We start from the raw sequence: 15,680 nt of genomic DNA on the forward strand, positions 1-15,680 counted from the left end.
ACCGAGCCGACGCTCAGAGGTAGTGGAGTCAAAGCCTCGTCTCGTCTATGATCGCTTTCTCCGTCAGTGTCGGGGGGGGGGGGGGGGCATGGGGCTACAGCGCCAAGGCTTAGCCAAGAGTCCGCCAAGATTTGACATCGACTTTATCAATCACTGGATTGATTATTCCATGCCAGAATTAGCCTTACCTTGCGACCCGAGTGCTCATGAGACCCGGCAATAATGAAGAATCGTATACCTCTTCAAAATGGGAGACGGATAGCCGAGTTCCGGCTTATCCGGTTACGTATGGAAACGATGATGATTTCTCTGCTTCGTGGTTATGGTCTCACACCCAACAAGTAGGAACAACATCCGATTCCCACGGACCTCCGCGTTGAACCGCCGAGTCGGTGTAGGGCGGCAATTAGTGTCCGAGCAAATAAGTGGGAAAGGAAAAGAGTCGAAAGCTAAATCGACGCAGGTTGCCGTGTTTAGCGTCATTGCATCGTATCATATCATATCCATCTCACATCATATCATGCCGCCGGGTCAGGTTATCGGCGTCACGCCACGATCGACTAGTGGCGCTTGATTGGGGTGATTTGTCGACCACGCGTGTCGGATGAGCCGATCGTGCCAATAATAATGGACACGGTGTCGGAAGGGCTGGGTAACGATGATAGATAAGACGAGGTAATTTTGGGTTGAACAAAATTTAGATTAGCAGGTCGGACATGGTACTTCGCATCCCCACTCAATTATTGCGAATGTTACCTATCAGATCCATCTGGCCCGGATGTCGATGGGCCGGGGCGAGAGAAAAAAAAAGGAGGTGTCAGGATGTCAGTCAGACGCAGCTGCGCCTTGCGCAGACAGCGTCGGAAGGTTTTGGAAGTCTAGAAGGTGATAGTCTACATACGCCAGGGCGAATCGGCACCCGGACAGAGAAGGGCAGGCAAGGTACTTTGGCTGTTGGGTGGGTAAGGACCCAATCACACGGGCGATAGATCAAACGGGTCTTTCGTCAGCCCCGTCGGAGAGATAACAACCTGTTCCGGTGCTAGGCAGTCACAGCCTTACACTGTCGTAGGGACCAGTCGGCTGCTATTCTTATGCAGCTGGTTACCTAGCCCAACAACTAGCACCACTAGGGTGGTGCTTCGTACCGCCGACTATCTACCGAGGGAGAACCAGCAGACGGAGTGTGACCTTCGGAGCGGAGCATGGATGCTCGGGATATCGTGATAGAATCTCCGAAGTGGCCAATGTAGTTGCCTAGAATGCTGCTGACTGACACACTAGGGTTTTATGCGCCAATGATAGGCCGATGAATAACGCTTACTCGCGAGCGGACGCGCTACGGACTATTCGGGAAGGCGCGCTGCCCCTTAGACCCAGTGCACTAGACCGGAATAGGCAGCGGTGGAGCCCGGATGAATCGATCTGGGGAGGCGGCAGGCAAATGGGATGGGAACCGGCCTGCGAAGGAGAAAAAGGGAGGGAACTACGCGACCGAGCTCACACGCAAATTCTGTCGGCTTCTCCCCAGAGGAAGATAGGTAAAAACCGAAGATCGGAAGTATCCAGACTTCCAGACTTTCTGTCCTTGTCGGACTATCGGTTAGCCCACAGATTGCTGGGGCAAATAAAAAGCAAAGTCTAGGCGAGAAGAAGGAAAAGGAATAGCCCCGGTCGTAGATCCCCCTGGGAGATCGATAACAGAATGGCTGTCGTTGATAAGACCACGCTACTGGGTAGTGAGTGACAGACCGACGGAGCACGCGAAGCAGAAAAAAAAAAGAAAAAAAGGAAAAAGGCAAAAAGTGAAGGGCAAAAAAAGGAAGAAAGCGCTTAAAAATAGAGAGCGAAAAAAACAGACCGTGAGACGTCTTGGTAAGTAATCTGGTACTTTCTATTTGCCCGTCTCATGACAGATCCGTCCGAAAAAGGTCTGGCCCGTGGTTATCAGCGTTCGGTCACCCTCACCTTCATCATCATCACCATCTCCATCCACCATACTACTTACCCACTTCCTGCCTCTATTATCAATCTTTCTTCTTCTTCCTCGGCTCTCTCGCCTTCCTGTCAACACACCCACCCCTCCACCAACCTTCCCACTTCCCCTGATTGCCTCCCTTCCTCTTCCCCCTTTCACCATCTCCCTCCCCTCCCCTCATCATATCTGATCCGACATTCCATCGCCTTGGATTGATCGCCCTGTTCCCGCCGATCTTTCTTTTCCTGTCGCCGCTGTCCTCCCTCCCCCAACGATCGATCTATCTATCCCATCTCTCTCCAGACCGTTCCTTTGAGCCTCCTCCATTCCCGTACTTTTGCTCTCCCCCCCCCAAATTCGACCTACGATCTGTCCTCCTTTTCTTTCCTCTCTCCCTCGTCCCTGTCCGCCTTTCTCACCTGTTCGCTCGCACCAGAACTCCGGAGCATACCACCCGTTACGACTGGATCGCCACTTAGGCCACCCCGTCGTGGATTGGCTAACACCCGGGTCTTTCGTGGCAGATCTGTTGTCCATCATTACAGTTCGGCTGCTTGCTGATCTCTTCTTTTGACTTTTGATCGCTCAACTTTTCCAAGACTCCCTTTTCCCTTCCAGCACGCTTTGGCCGTTTGTCAGGGATCATTGTTCCTCGTCCCCGGCTCCGCCTGGTTGGCTTTGGGGGTTTCACTAGCTGCAGTAACCTGCCTCCCAGTCAGGCTGTCGTTAGACTTTTCTTTTCTTTTTCCCCTGCACTGTCATCTTGACCGACTTTTGACTTTGTGATACAATACATTACTCCCCCCCGACTGTGGTGCGACATACCTTCACGACAGGCCCTCCCCTTATTTCGACTACGACCCATCTTGAGTGACTCGCTCTACTCTCGGAGGTATCTTGATCTGGGGCCTCGTCGCTGGGAGATCGAGAAAGCAGGGAAATAATTCCACGGGCCTTGGTTGGCAATGTTGGCATCAATTCCCCAGATGGAGACGGTGCGATCGCTCCCTCGGAATCCGGATATGGTTGCGCGGCATCCATCAGCGGAGGACTTGGACGCTGCTCAGCAGCTGATCTCGTCTGCTCAGGCTGGCCGAGAACATCTCATCGACCGCAACCGTGACGATGATGCGTCTCGCGGATTCGATGCGAGACATACCACCCCTTACGACTCCGAACGACCCATGCACGGTTCTACGATGCCATCTACCGAACCCGCTCTCGCAGATAAGTCATCGCCAAAGTCCCAGAAAGATACTTCCTTTCTTGGACATTCATGCAGGTTAGTCTTCTTTGATTTCCCCTGTTGCTATTGTTTGGGCAGTACTGATTACGGTGGCCTTACTCAGTAACTGTGGAACGAAGAGCACCCCGCTATGGCGACGATCACCGACCGGTGCGATGATTTGCAATGCCTGTGGTCTCTATTTGAAGGCTCGGAATGTCGCTCGACCCACGAAGCGGAACCGTGTCCAAACAAGTTCTGAACCTATCCAGCCCCAACCACCACAGCAACAGCAACCCCCGATAGTGCCCCAACACGAGACACCCCATTCACACAGTGAGGGAGGCTGCCACGGTTCCAAAGGATCTTGCCCCGGTGGGGGTAACTGCAACGGCACAGGCGGCGCTGAGGGGTGTGACGGGTGCCCAGCCTACAACAACCGTGTGTACAAGTCTTCTGCCCGAGGTACTGTACCAGTGCATGCTTGGGGTCGACCCGCCAATCCAGAGAGCGAAAAGCCTCTGCCCATACCGGAGTCGGACGTGCCCGGGAAAAATGGTGCGCCGGCTGAGGGAAATATGCTGGTATCGTGTCAGAATTGTGGAACTACAGTGACCCCGCTTTGGCGACGAGACGAGAATGGTCATCCGATCTGCAATGCGTGTGGTATGTTTTTATTACCCTTATCTCGGGGATCAGGATGAGTCCGAAGCGGCTGACGTTTGTTTAGGTCTATATTACAAGCTTCACGGGTGCTATCGCCCCACCACAATGAAGAAGACCATCATCAAGCGTCGGAAACGCGTTGTGCCGGCTCTGCGGGAACACTCCCCGACCGCCGCTACACAGTCGTCCAACGGTTCTTCTGCGTCACCAGAAGCGTCACCGGCAACACTGGCTCGCGTACACGACGATCACTACCGATACTACAGCGCTGAGCCGGTGGATCATTACCCTCCGATGTCTGGAGAAAGGATTTCACCAGCCGCCCCAAGGCAGTTTGGCTTCGCACCCCCGCCTGTCGATTTTACCGGATTTGGTTCCGGCCCCGTCTCCTTACCGCACCACCCCCCGCCACCGAGATTGTTAGAGCCTGATCGCATCAATGCCCCAAGCCACTCTCCGGTGTCTCAGTTTGGTCGGCGGTCCCTTTCGCCCAACCCATCGGGAAATCCGAAGAAACGGACCCTTGCAGAGACCGCGTCATCAGCAGAAGCTATGTCGATTCCCACCACTCTGGAGAACGGGTCCAACCAACTTCCTCCTATCATGTCTTCTATCAATCCTACCCCTCCTGCCCGCCTCAGTTCCATCTCCTCTCTCCTCAACCCCAACAACCACGACGAATCGCGCCTAGACCCCTCTCTCGCTGCTCTTAGCCGTCAGCATCACCCGCCTCACCAAGCGGCCCCGCTTGCTCCTCCGCCGTCACAGATGTTGCCTGGTGTGTCGGAGCTTGACAGTCTCCGGGAAGAGCGCCGCTTGAAGTTGCAACGAGAGGCGGAAGAAATGCGCGAGATGCTGCGAGCGAAGGAGCGCGAATTAGCTGAATTGGGACAGCAATAATCATTGATTGAAATGCCTGAATATTGTTGCTTTGTTCTACCTTACCTTTGTTCGATCATACACTTGGCGCAGACTTTTTCTGACGAGATACCATTTTCAACACGATGAGTTTCACGGGACTTGTGCACTATTAAGGGAAAAAAAGTTCTCTATTTTTATTTCGTATAATTTGTTTGAAGCGCTGGCGGGATAAGCGACTACAAAAGAAAGACAATCTGGCGGCGTGCTTTGTTGGTTTTTTTCACATCTTCTCTCAGTCTCCCCTTTCCTTGTTTAAGTTGTTCCGGCGGACGGAAGGCAAGGTTCTAATCGCAGGATACGGGGGAGATTGCTGTCTTCGTAGGGTATGAAATAGATCTCGGTACGGTAATATGGGCTTATCAAGATGACTTGGATGGGAAAGCTTTGATGAAATCTGTAGCGATTATCTGAAATCTTTATCTCAACACTGATTGATAAGGTTATTTCAGATCGGATCGGCCCGAAATCGGCTTGCCTGTCCTGTCCATCTTATCCTCAGATATTCTTTCAGTGCTAATGCCTGTAGCTCCCTACTGGACCGTACCATCTGCTTCTTTGGCCTAGTGACTGATAGCGGCCATGGATAGATTACAGTGATCAGACCATCCATCCGCCCACCCACCCACCATCTCACTGGATAGTACGTACTGAGATAGTAAGCCCGTCTTTGTCCAGAGTATCTACTAGGTAGTAGGTACCTTGTCTCATCCTATCATATCCCATCCTATTACCCTACTAGTACTATGTATAACAACCCCCACCTAACTTAATTCAGGCTAAACTCCACACCACCGTGTAATGAATTTCAAACCTCGTAAGTAGTAATACGTATTGTTTGCTATCTAGTAGTAGCTAGCTCAATCCCCGAGGATTACCCATTCGTTTGTAGGAAGTTAGTAAGCGGCATTGATGTCGGATAGATACTGACTCGGTACTAGACTAGTTCTGGACGGTGCGAGTTTGTTGACTTTGTTGGATGATTCGATTTGGTTTTGGTTGGGTTACATGGCTTTTGTTATTGAAAGGGATTTCGCACGTTGTTGGAGGGAGGGGGGTTCTATAATGGTAGATTCCGTTGCTGGGTGGTAGTTTTGCGATGGGGTTACTTATGGTATGCTTAACTTGTGGGTTAGGACTTAGGAAGGCTAGGATGATGCGAGAAAAGAGGGTGGGTGAGTGAGGTTCCAAATCTGGGAGATGTGATGATGTGATTGATAAGATTACGGACGGGATGGGCGGGTGAATTTTTATCAGGTGGCGGTGGTTAGTGGTGGATAGGTAGGATTAGAGAGTGGGTGGGGGGAAAATTTCTGATCCGGGAGGGGTCACTATCTAGTTCGGGTTGTGGTTTGGGTGGATGGTTTTCTGTGCCTGCTCTTATTAAATTATTTATCTGTATAGTGTCTATCTGTGCTGTTCATTTGACTTGGGGAAGAATTATAAAAGGTTTCTCTCTCACTCCCACACACACACACTCTCTCTCTTCTTTCCCCCTCCTCTGTGTGTGTGTGTGTGTGTGTGTGGTTCTGGTTTGTATGAGTAAGAACCAAGTGGCTTTATGAAGAGGGAAGAAAGAATGGCTTGTAGTATGGTCATATAGTCATTAATGATTAGACATCCAGAGAATAAGGATGTACAAGAAGACGGCGGAAGGGTGTATAAGTACAGCGAAGGCATGGGATATCGAAACAAAAACATGATGCAGTGTCATATATCATGCATCGTGTAGTAGAAGAAAGGATCGTGAGTAGATGTGGGTAATGAATGTTTGTCTAAGAAAGAGAGAAAGGTCATCAAACATCAACCACTAATCGCCGTTGACTGGTCGATTCGCAATTTCTCGACGACTCCTGGATCATGGTGGTCGTCGTGACTTCGATTCCAGCTAAGGTGCCGTCGTGGTTCGTTTCGCCGGACTTGACGTCGATGGTGTACATGCCATAGTCGCGGTCTTGAGAGTAGAGCTCGACCTTTTGCCGGTGCGAGCGTGCAGTCATCCGGGCAGCGGTCCTCCGGCTCACTGACATGGTTTGGTTGCGTGTGTAGCTGTTGGTGGAAAGAAAGCGAGGGAAGATGCGACTGATGAGAGGACGGAGGAATGGCAAACAGGCGCAGATGATGGCGACGTTGCATTCTGCGGCGGTCCAGTAGGCAGCTCCGACGTTGCTGTCTGATGTAATTGTTAGGGTCTGTCGGAAATATAGAAGAACCGGCTGGCTACATACAGGATGTATCTTTGTTTTGAGCTACGCTCCTCAGACTTGATAAACGGAGGATGCTTGTGATCACAACCCTGGTGCATGATGGTTAGTATGCGTGAGTGATAGGCAATGTTCATGACTTACAATCCACCAACTGCGAAGACACCCATCAGGGCGAATTTCTGCATGCGTGGGAGTTGCAATTGTGACAAGAGAGGCATTGGCAAGATCAACAGGGTGGTGTCTGTGGCAATGTTCATGGATGCGTTGAAGAACCACACTGCTTCAAAGCTGAGGCAGTAGCCGGGCATGTCATGTTCCCAGAATTTGGCTACTGGGACACAATTCAAGAAAGCACTGACAACCGCCCACGTTCCGTAGGTGGTTACAATGGCCAACACGATGTAGCAGGCAAGCCGGAAGCGGCGGTCGGGAAAGATTCGAAGATATTGGAAGAGGATGGAGAACTTGGTAAAGATCAAGCTAGCGTTATAGAAGGGAATAGCAGCCCATAGTCGCTTCAAGAGGGAATCAGTACTAGGCGCAGGCACTGGGAATTGTATCATGGCTTTACCTCTAATTGCGCTTTGAGGACATGCCCGGAAAGATCGGCGGAGTGTTTTCCAAGACCAAAATGCACCTCTGTTGCATGTAAGAGAAAATCCCAATTGGCTCTAAGATGGCCCACGACTTACCAGCAGCGACCAGGCCTAGGTAGGTACATGCTAGCACCTGCATGGAACAATTAGCATCGTATGTCCTCCAGCAGGAAGTGGAAAGACTGTCCCAGTGCGTACCAGAGAAATAAGAATCATATAATCTTCGCGACCAATCATTTTCATCAAGCCAACCCGCGCATACATGCGCATAGCGACAATAAGAACTGAAATCCCAGTGAGCACGGCTGTCACTACCAGTGCTCGTTGTCCACGGGCCGCATCATTGTCTGTACTTCGGGGAAGTAGGATGCTTCCCACTATCTCATCTAGCATGTCGGCAAAAGAGTGAAAGAAGTGCGCGAATCTGCGTTCCCGGAAAGAGTGTGAATCGTAATGTAGGATAATCCTGATCTTGTTATTGCATTGATATGTTGTCCGTATGTCGATCTGCGTATGTGTGCAGTCTCCAGGCTCTTAAAACCTAGAGTTCGAAACGATGTTTACCACATGGGTCGAATAGCATCAACAAGCTTTTAAGGAGAGTGAATGGTTTAGTGGGAGTTCTTGGGGTAGATTTGATTTTCAAGATCTCGCGCCCAAAGAAAAAACCGAGGGGCCCTGTTCTTATCTGCTAGGTGCTCTGCGTCTCAGGCACCCCCGCAATGGCTCAGAGTTTGATAGTGGTAAATAGCGTGCGAAGGCAGCTAAACTGCTGAAGGACCATGGGAGAAGCCATGCAGCCTGCGTAGTGGACGGTTGGAGCTCGGTCTTGTCCGGCACAGTGTGGCTACAAGACGGAGACTCCTTCCAAATTGCAGTAATGATCTTTGCACTAAGTCGACGGTCTCCACTGGTGTCGTGGGCAGAGTGGATGCGGTTGAGGGGAGACATTAGTCAATGACGGTGTCGACTGTAGAGCGCGACCCAGAATGGCACCCAGCGCCCTGTCACTGGAGTCTCGTTCCGGTGATCGATCCATGGGACACCACCACGGTGTCTTGAGAACTTCCCTCGTGGGGTATAGTGCTTTTTTTTGGGCTGGAACGGACTCGGCAATGTCCCCTGTCCGGTACCGTTGATTCGGCTGGACGGGCTCCACCAGGAAAGTAGGTTGAACGCAAATGCGCGTTTCACCTTCAGGCTCGTATCCTCGGTTGTTTATCGATGTCCCATGAGCGATCGTGAGCAGACAAAGACTCGAAATCTGCAGAACATAGATCAGGATCAATAACCATACGGCAAAGCTGGGGGGGCGCCCGCAATGTGGCTTAGGTGCTGCTGGAGAATGTCCAGCCGTCGGTTTCAAATTGATAAGACAGGCCACAGCCGTGCTGGTGTGGGTAGCGACGGTGGGTGCATACGAGCCGTAAGCGGTATAGGAAGCTGCTGGCACCCAACAGACTAACAGTAGTGTGATATGATCCTAGAGTTCATTCGCTCGTCAGCATTATCCCTTTCCCGCAAATAGATCAGGATTCAGAAATGATCTGCTCCCCAGCGTGGCGGTGGGTCACCGAACGAGGAGAAATACGAGATCTTTAGTCCAATGCCTTGCATGAACAATTTCTGGTTCCAGGGACTGTTGCCTGGCTAGCAGTGGCTATCCATGGTCTCCATGGCTATCTATAGGGAAGACATAGATAGGCTCAGGGCCTTGAAGATGTATTGCGAGGAATTATGGTGTCGGGGCTTAAGCTAGTGGAAGACGCCGGGTAGCCTCCGAAAGTTTCGCCCCTCGATGAAAGTTTAATCTGCAGCGGTAGAGATCGTGGGCTGCCACCAGCCAGTCAACAACACACTTCGAAGAAACTGCTACGCGGTGGAGCAGACTCTCCTCCTTAGCGTCGGGGGGTCTTCGTCTTTGGCGAGTACGTTCACCTGTTCGGGTCAATCGCGACCATGTTTTCCTGATCTTCTTTCATCCTTCGTCGGAAATTTACCAAGACAATTGATCACTGTCTGCTCAGTGGTTGATCGACAAGCTGGGGAAACCTTCGCCGTGGGTTTGAGCGCTCGATAGGCAGCGTGTCCGCGCTTTTGGCGACCTCCCACGTAGTTCTCTGGCTTTGTCGGAACCTTGGATGGTCAGGCGACGACTAGTATCCATAGTCTCCCATGCTCAACTTCCCAGCGGCGGTCGTCGATCCCAAGCAAGCCATAGAGTAAGCCATGGTCGAAGTGTAATCAACATAGCAATCTAGAATTCCATGATTTCCCAGAATCTATACGTTGCCACTCTCTTCAGGGGCCTAGAATATCCTGTCGAGAGAACTCGCAGGGGCAGGAAAAGGGAGCGACAGAACTTGCGATTATTGTCCATAGTAGGTATGTGGTCGCCTTGTGTCGCTGACGGAAACGTTAGGTGTCTCGAATGACTCATGACTCCAGCTACAGCGAGGTCCTATGACTTCGTGTCGGAAGCTGGCAGCCGTTGCTATGCTGTGGCCGAAGCAAGTCCGTGGGTTCCGGGTTTGCATGTGGAGTATGTTGTACAGACCTCGCATCGAGCGTGCAGAGTACGGGAACGTGCTGGCGAAGTTGGTCCTCGTGGCTGAATGACTCAGGTGGCATGGATTTTTCCGGGGGTTCTGGACAGAACACTCTCGGGGTTCCATTATCCTACGTGTTCTGAGGAGTTTGTCCATATTCAGCCATGCGGCTGTGGGAATATGGTTATGATCACCAATAGAAGATGGGTCCTCTTATGCAGGTCCAAAGGGACCAGGGAAGGCCAGGTTCAATAGCGCCGCGCTATTGCGGCGCCGGCCAGACTATAGGCGGCAAAGGATGCGCACTACCGGACAGCCGGTATGGACGCCACTATTGAGTGGTGAAGGATGCACATGGCTTGCTGATAAGAATTCTGCAAGATGGATGAACGCAACAGTGACCTGTTAGGGAAACAGCAGGGTTCAGCCCAGAAGTTTGATTCTGCCTCGCATTTTATCCAGCGATGAGATGCTTCCTTGATTTCGGATTTGATATTTGGTTTTAATAGCTGATGATTTGCCTGTATTCTAACGATCGGTGGCGTTTCGTCTATTGGTGCAGGATCTTGCGTATAAATCACCGCCGTGCCCTCCACATAATATTTGCAACCCGCTGCGCCCGTCGCAAAATGGTGCTTCTTGCACTCAATGATTGTCTGGGGATGTGGTACTCAAACATATGAGATTATGGGCATTACGCCATTGCTCTGGATTGAAGGGAGGAGGATCGTCGGGTGAGGTGTCAACCATCAAGATAGGCCAGTGTCAAATGTCAATAATGTCACTAGGGCCATCGAACTAGCCCGTCGAACCGTTTCTTTAGTGAGAAGTTTCTCATTGGCACAGGGTGCTCTGACTTCGGGGCTGCTGTCAAAAGCCGGTGATGATCGTCGACCGGAGAGGGAAAGAAAAGGAGGAAGTGAAGCGGTCAGGGAGCGACTGGCCAGCCACCATCCCTGACGATCCGCTTCCACCACCCTAATTCGAAAATTTCTTAACTCCTGTTGCTAAGAGCTGAGTATACCATGGCCTCGGTAGCTTTGAGTATTGCACGAGCACCGGAAACACTTCCGAGTTCAAAATCTACCTACTACTTACACTTCGCCGGAGATTCGTTCCCATTCCTTGATTCTTGGGGTCCAAAACTAGCATATCATGGAACTTAGCTCAATACTCGCTCCCGTACTCCACATATACTGTTCAAATAACTATGACCCTTCCTATCTATAGGGCTGAGGATCAGGAAAGCTATTCCGTCAGTCTTGTCTGGTGTGAGTAAAACTTTATATCATGCCCCTAAGAGCGCCGGCTCCTCGCCGGACTGTTGACTAAGGAAGGGGTAATCCGTCCGGGCTGAACATTAATATTTCAATTGTGGCAGATTTCTTACATAACATCCTTGAGGTAGAAATTTTGCATGAAATATGGTAGATACTGGGGTCAGGACAAGCTTGCTATCCTTGAAAGTCGGTCTTGCGTGAATGCGATGACAATATAGGTTGCCAGATACTGTAAGCTAGAGATATGCAGCATTATCTTGTCTGTGGAGCAGGTTAACCCCCGGCATAGGCACATGAACCAAAGTTGAAAGAGGTCATGAATGGGATGATCCAAGGCTGAAGATTATTGCAACAAGGAAGCGTTTCGTCATATGAACAGGCGGTTCCACAATTAGCCTCTGCAGATCAGTCAGATTTATGACCAGGTTACTCCATAGGCGAAGGTATCTTCCGCTTCGCTTGCATTTCGAGGGCAGATCACCTGTACTGACGCAACTTGTTTCTCTGGGCTCTTCGCAAACATCATTGCTAGCGAGCGATCGCCGGCTTTAGAGAGGTACTAGACCCCTGAAGTGCTGGAGAGCGATCTCTACTATATACCCTAGCCGGATTTCGCTATGTTGTTCCTTCCTGTGGCTTTGGTACTGTATGTGGAACAGCCCATCCTGAGTTGAAGCAATCAAGATATATTAAGCGGATGCCTCAATATCTACTGCAACATAAATAACTATCATCCATCGAGTATTGAAAGCAGGATATATCCAGCTTCTGTCTGTGTAGCCGCTTGCAGGTGGGCTTCGACTCTTGCCCGCCATATTTCAATCAAACTCTGCATGACCGTGAGAAGCCAATGCCTGTAGTCCCCCGGGGTCCAAGGCATACCAGTGCGCAGTAACACAGGAGAACATTCTCATTGGGCACCTTGTTCCCTTGTCTCTGCTCTTCGCGTAGGCCATGATCCCTAGTTGTCTATCTTGTCGCGGATTCAGAAAAGCCAACCGACCTATAAGCCTATTAGCCTGGGGTCTCCCAGGTCAATCTCCAGAATGCGATGACTACTGCCACAACATGGACAGATTTCTTGCATTATAGATCATATGCTCCCCTTTGAAATTTGCTGCTTGTCGATTATCCGATAAAGGGAACATCTGGTGGTGAGCGTGAAGCATCGGTCAGATAATGAAATTTTCCACGCTGACAATATTATATTATGGCGTATATGGACTATTCAACTATTGCACACCGCGGTCTTAGGAGAATCAAAAGGAAGGTTTCTCATCAGCACAGTGACAGAACAGAAGCTTCTCTATGAGGAACGCTGTCTTCTTCGAACACCCTTCCGTCAATGACTGGGATGGCTTTCATTGCACTGAGAGCCCTTACGTCTGAAACTCATCAACATGCTTGAAATCGCTCGGAGTAGAAGCCGATTGAGTTGTCACAAGTGTTTCATGTAAAGCTTCAACTTAATCGATCCATTCGGCATAACTGAATATACAAGAGCTGGAAGGTGGAAGATCGTTCATGCAAGCCGCAGCCGCAGCATCGGAAGCAAGTCCGACCGGGCCAACCATCAGCCGAGGCCAGGCCCCGCCGGATCACGAAATGCCTCGCCGGATCCCCGCACGCCATCCCGACCTTCGGCCTGTGATTCATAAGTCTACCACCACTAGCCCCTATCTTTACGTCCTGCTTGACTCTCATTCTCTTGCCTTGATCTTCACCAACGCCAGCTGACAGGCTCTTTATGCGGCTTCTGCGAGCATTTCTTTGTACCACTAGATCCCCTCGACTGCTCTCCTCCCCTTCGCCCGGGATATTCTCCGCATCCACCCCACTTCCCTTTCGTACCGCGGTCCAACCAGCATTCATCAAACGCACAATGGCCACAGCAATGGCAAAGCGCCTTGAAGGCAAGACGATCCTCGTAACCGGTGCATCGTCCGGAATTGGTCGAAGCACTGCTAAGGAATTTGCTCGCACCTCTCCCAAGGATCTGAAGCTTATCGTGACTGCTAGACGGATCGACTCTTTGCAGGAGCTGGCTAAGGAGATCAAAGAGGAAGTCGGTGAAGGTGTGAAGGTGCTGCCTGTGCAGCTGGACGTTAGCAACCCGGAAGACATCAAGAACTTTGTGCCCTCTCTGCCCGCGGAATTCAAGGAGATTGATGTCTTGGTCAACAATGCGTGAGTCACCATCCCGCTTACACGTTGTAGTTCTGAATTGTACTGATAGTAAGTAGAGGCCTCGTCAAGGGCGTTGCCAAGGCACCAGAGATCGACCCTGAAGACATCAACGTCATGTTTTCGACCAACGTTACTGGACTGATCAACATGACACAGGCTATCCTCCCCATTTTTAAGAACAGAGCCGACGGTGGTCGAGGAGATATCATCAACATTGGTAGCATTGCTGGCCGCGAGCCTTACCCCGGCGGTAGCATCTACTGTGCTACCAAGGCTGCTATCCGATCCTTTACCGATGCCCTGAGGAAGGAACTTATCGCCACAAGAATCCGCGTTATCGAGATCGACCCTGGCCAGGTTGAGACTGTAAGCATTCCGCACATCCCAAGTTTAGGTCCTGTCTAATGCGTGCTCCCTTGATAGGAATTCTCCGTCGTGCGCTTTTATGGTGATAAGGCGAAGGCAGATGCGGTTTATGCGTAAGATTCCTTGTTTGTTCCTTTTGATAAACAGGTGGTCAAGTACTAATAGTAATGGATAATGCAGCGGCTGCGAGCCACTTACCCCCGATGATATTGCTGAGGTCATTGTGTTTGCCGCTGGCCGGCGCGAGAACGTTGTGATTGCGGATACCTTGATTTTCCCGAGCCACCAGGTAAGCTGGCCCATCGCTTGCGATAAATGACAAACATGCTGATGGCTTCATATTATAGGCGTCGCCAACTGCCATGCACCGCCGATCTTAGATTACACGCAGATCTGGTTCCATCTCGTAGAGGGCGCACATGTTGCAGCCCCATTAGAATTGTTTTGGTTCTTGGGTGGATTTAGATATATAAGCGGGATATACTACATTTCAAGTCTGATATCGGGCTTCATCTAGTATTCTACAGGAATAACAACTGTACCTACAGTCTTTCCTGGAAGTACAGGATGCCGTATGGCTTTGTTTCGCCCTTCATAACAAAAGCTCAATGACCTACACAAGGGGAAAATGATAGCCGGCTTTGGAGTCATTGAAAGATAATTCTCTCATCAATGGGACACATTCGGTTATACTCAAGTCTGTGAACACAACGAAATTACAATGACCCAAATTGCAGTTGGATTCACGATTTTGCTTGCGACGGAGACAGCAACGGTCTTAAAGTATTCACGTATCTCAGAACAGCTTTCAATTGACCGCGTTAATAGCCATTATGTCGATCATGCTGGGGTCATGAGCGTCACTCATAATCATTGCCCTGCGGAACAGTTTCTTGGCCTTATACTGTTACCATAATATATCATGACAGGCTAGAGGCGTCAACAATATCGGTGTTTAGATCCGCTGTTTTTGATGGGGGAGGGGCCGATTCAACGGCAAGGAGTATCCGGCCATGACTATCCTTTCAGATGAACTATGCAGTTACTAGTCCCTTGACTGAATGATCTAAAGTATTGGAGGCGAGGAACAGTTGGCTAACTTGGTGGTATCATGTGACCCAAGCCACGGCTTTACCGTGAAGTGGGTTGTTTCACTTTCAAGACATGACTGATGAGGCATCAGCAAGTCTGTGATATCATCGTGAATAGGAGATATCCTGTTCCATTTAGACCTTTCAGTCTTCATCATCTTCAGAGTCTCTGGCACTCGAGCTATTACTGCATCCGTGGAATTGAGGATACAAATCCCTTACTAGCCTTTTACACGCCGGTTGGGGAAGTCTTGATAAGAGGCTAAACACGGATATGCGGCCACCAACCTGGACTAGCCTTCATTGTGAAGGCTGGATCAGCACGGATTCCCATCAGCTCAGAGATCAAGTTGTCGTTGTCACCGTTTATGCTCTATCTTTGATGATGGGGCTTTCTGGATGCTGCTCCTCGCTCTGAAGAGGAGATGAGATACCAGAACCTTCCCTCAACCGTCGGCAGCGAACCCGGACTCATCAGCCATTATCAACTCAGTCGAAGATTCAGCAGCTGTATCTGACATTAGTATAGCCTGACCACGTGGTGATTTGGTGGACTTGAGTAGCTGAACTTACTATGGCCGCCTACAAGAGCCCAGTTTGAATCCTGGACACAGGCC

At 50.4% G+C, this 15,680-nt stretch overlaps 3 protein-coding genes across 3 annotated transcripts; 2 read left to right on the forward strand and 1 right to left on the reverse strand.

The window, feature by feature from the left end:
- Nucleotides 1-2,731: 2,731 nt before the first annotated feature.
- On the forward strand, nucleotides 2,732-5,002 carry sreA (siderophore transcription factor SreA). The gene is made up of 3 exons (XM_025714645.1): nucleotides 2,732-3,260; nucleotides 3,328-3,869; nucleotides 3,934-5,002. Exons 1-3 carry the CDS (start codon nucleotides 2,944-2,946, stop codon nucleotides 4,767-4,769), a joined length of 1,695 nt encoding a protein of 564 aa, XP_025580474.1. The 5' UTR covers nucleotides 2,732-2,943; the 3' UTR covers nucleotides 4,770-5,002.
- Nucleotides 5,003-6,583: 1,581 nt separating this feature from the next.
- On the reverse strand, nucleotides 6,584-7,983 carry BO80DRAFT_440033 (PTH11-like integral membrane protein; the record flags this gene model as incomplete). The annotated part of the gene is made up of 6 exons (XM_025721107.1): nucleotides 6,584-6,960; nucleotides 7,016-7,083; nucleotides 7,136-7,509; nucleotides 7,566-7,633; nucleotides 7,687-7,723; nucleotides 7,789-7,983. The coding sequence occupies 6 exons, from the start codon at nucleotides 7,981-7,983 to the stop codon at nucleotides 6,584-6,586; spliced, it is 1,119 nt and encodes a 372-aa protein (XP_025580475.1).
- A 5,083-nt stretch (nucleotides 7,984-13,066) lies between these two features.
- Nucleotides 13,067-14,789, forward strand: BO80DRAFT_370630 (oxidoreductase, short chain dehydrogenase/reductase family). The gene is made up of 5 exons (XM_025716456.1): nucleotides 13,067-13,606; nucleotides 13,663-13,972; nucleotides 14,030-14,085; nucleotides 14,153-14,261; nucleotides 14,320-14,789. The coding sequence occupies exons 1-5, from the start codon at nucleotides 13,167-13,169 to the stop codon at nucleotides 14,350-14,352; spliced, it is 948 nt and encodes a 315-aa protein (XP_025580476.1). The 5' UTR covers nucleotides 13,067-13,166; the 3' UTR covers nucleotides 14,353-14,789.
- Nucleotides 14,790-15,680: the final 891 nt, after the last annotated feature.

Source organism: Aspergillus ibericus (genome assembly GCF_003184845.1).
Source record: "Aspergillus ibericus CBS 121593 unplaced genomic scaffold BO80scaffold_1, whole genome shotgun sequence".
Lineage (NCBI taxonomy): Eukaryota > Fungi > Ascomycota > Eurotiomycetes > Eurotiales > Aspergillaceae > Aspergillus > Aspergillus ibericus.

Coding starts and splice junctions, on each gene's coding strand:
- BO80DRAFT_370630 (XM_025716456.1), top strand. CDS start 13,167: ATGCGGCTTCTGCGAGCATTTCTTTGTACCACTAGATCCCCTCGACTG. Junction 13,973..14,029: donor ACCCTGGCCAGGTTGAGACT/GTAAGCATTCCG, acceptor CTCCCTTGATAG/GAATTCTCCGTCGTGCGCTT. Junction 14,086..14,152: donor AAGGCAGATGCGGTTTATGC/GTAAGATTCCTT, acceptor TGGATAATGCAG/CGGCTGCGAGCCACTTACCC.
- sreA (XM_025714645.1), top strand. CDS start 2,944: ATGTTGGCATCAATTCCCCAGATGGAGACGGTGCGATCGCTCCCTCGG. Junction 3,261..3,327: donor TTTCTTGGACATTCATGCAG/GTTAGTCTTCTT, acceptor GGCCTTACTCAG/TAACTGTGGAACGAAGAGCA. Junction 3,870..3,933: donor TCCGATCTGCAATGCGTGTG/GTATGTTTTTAT, acceptor ACGTTTGTTTAG/GTCTATATTACAAGCTTCAC.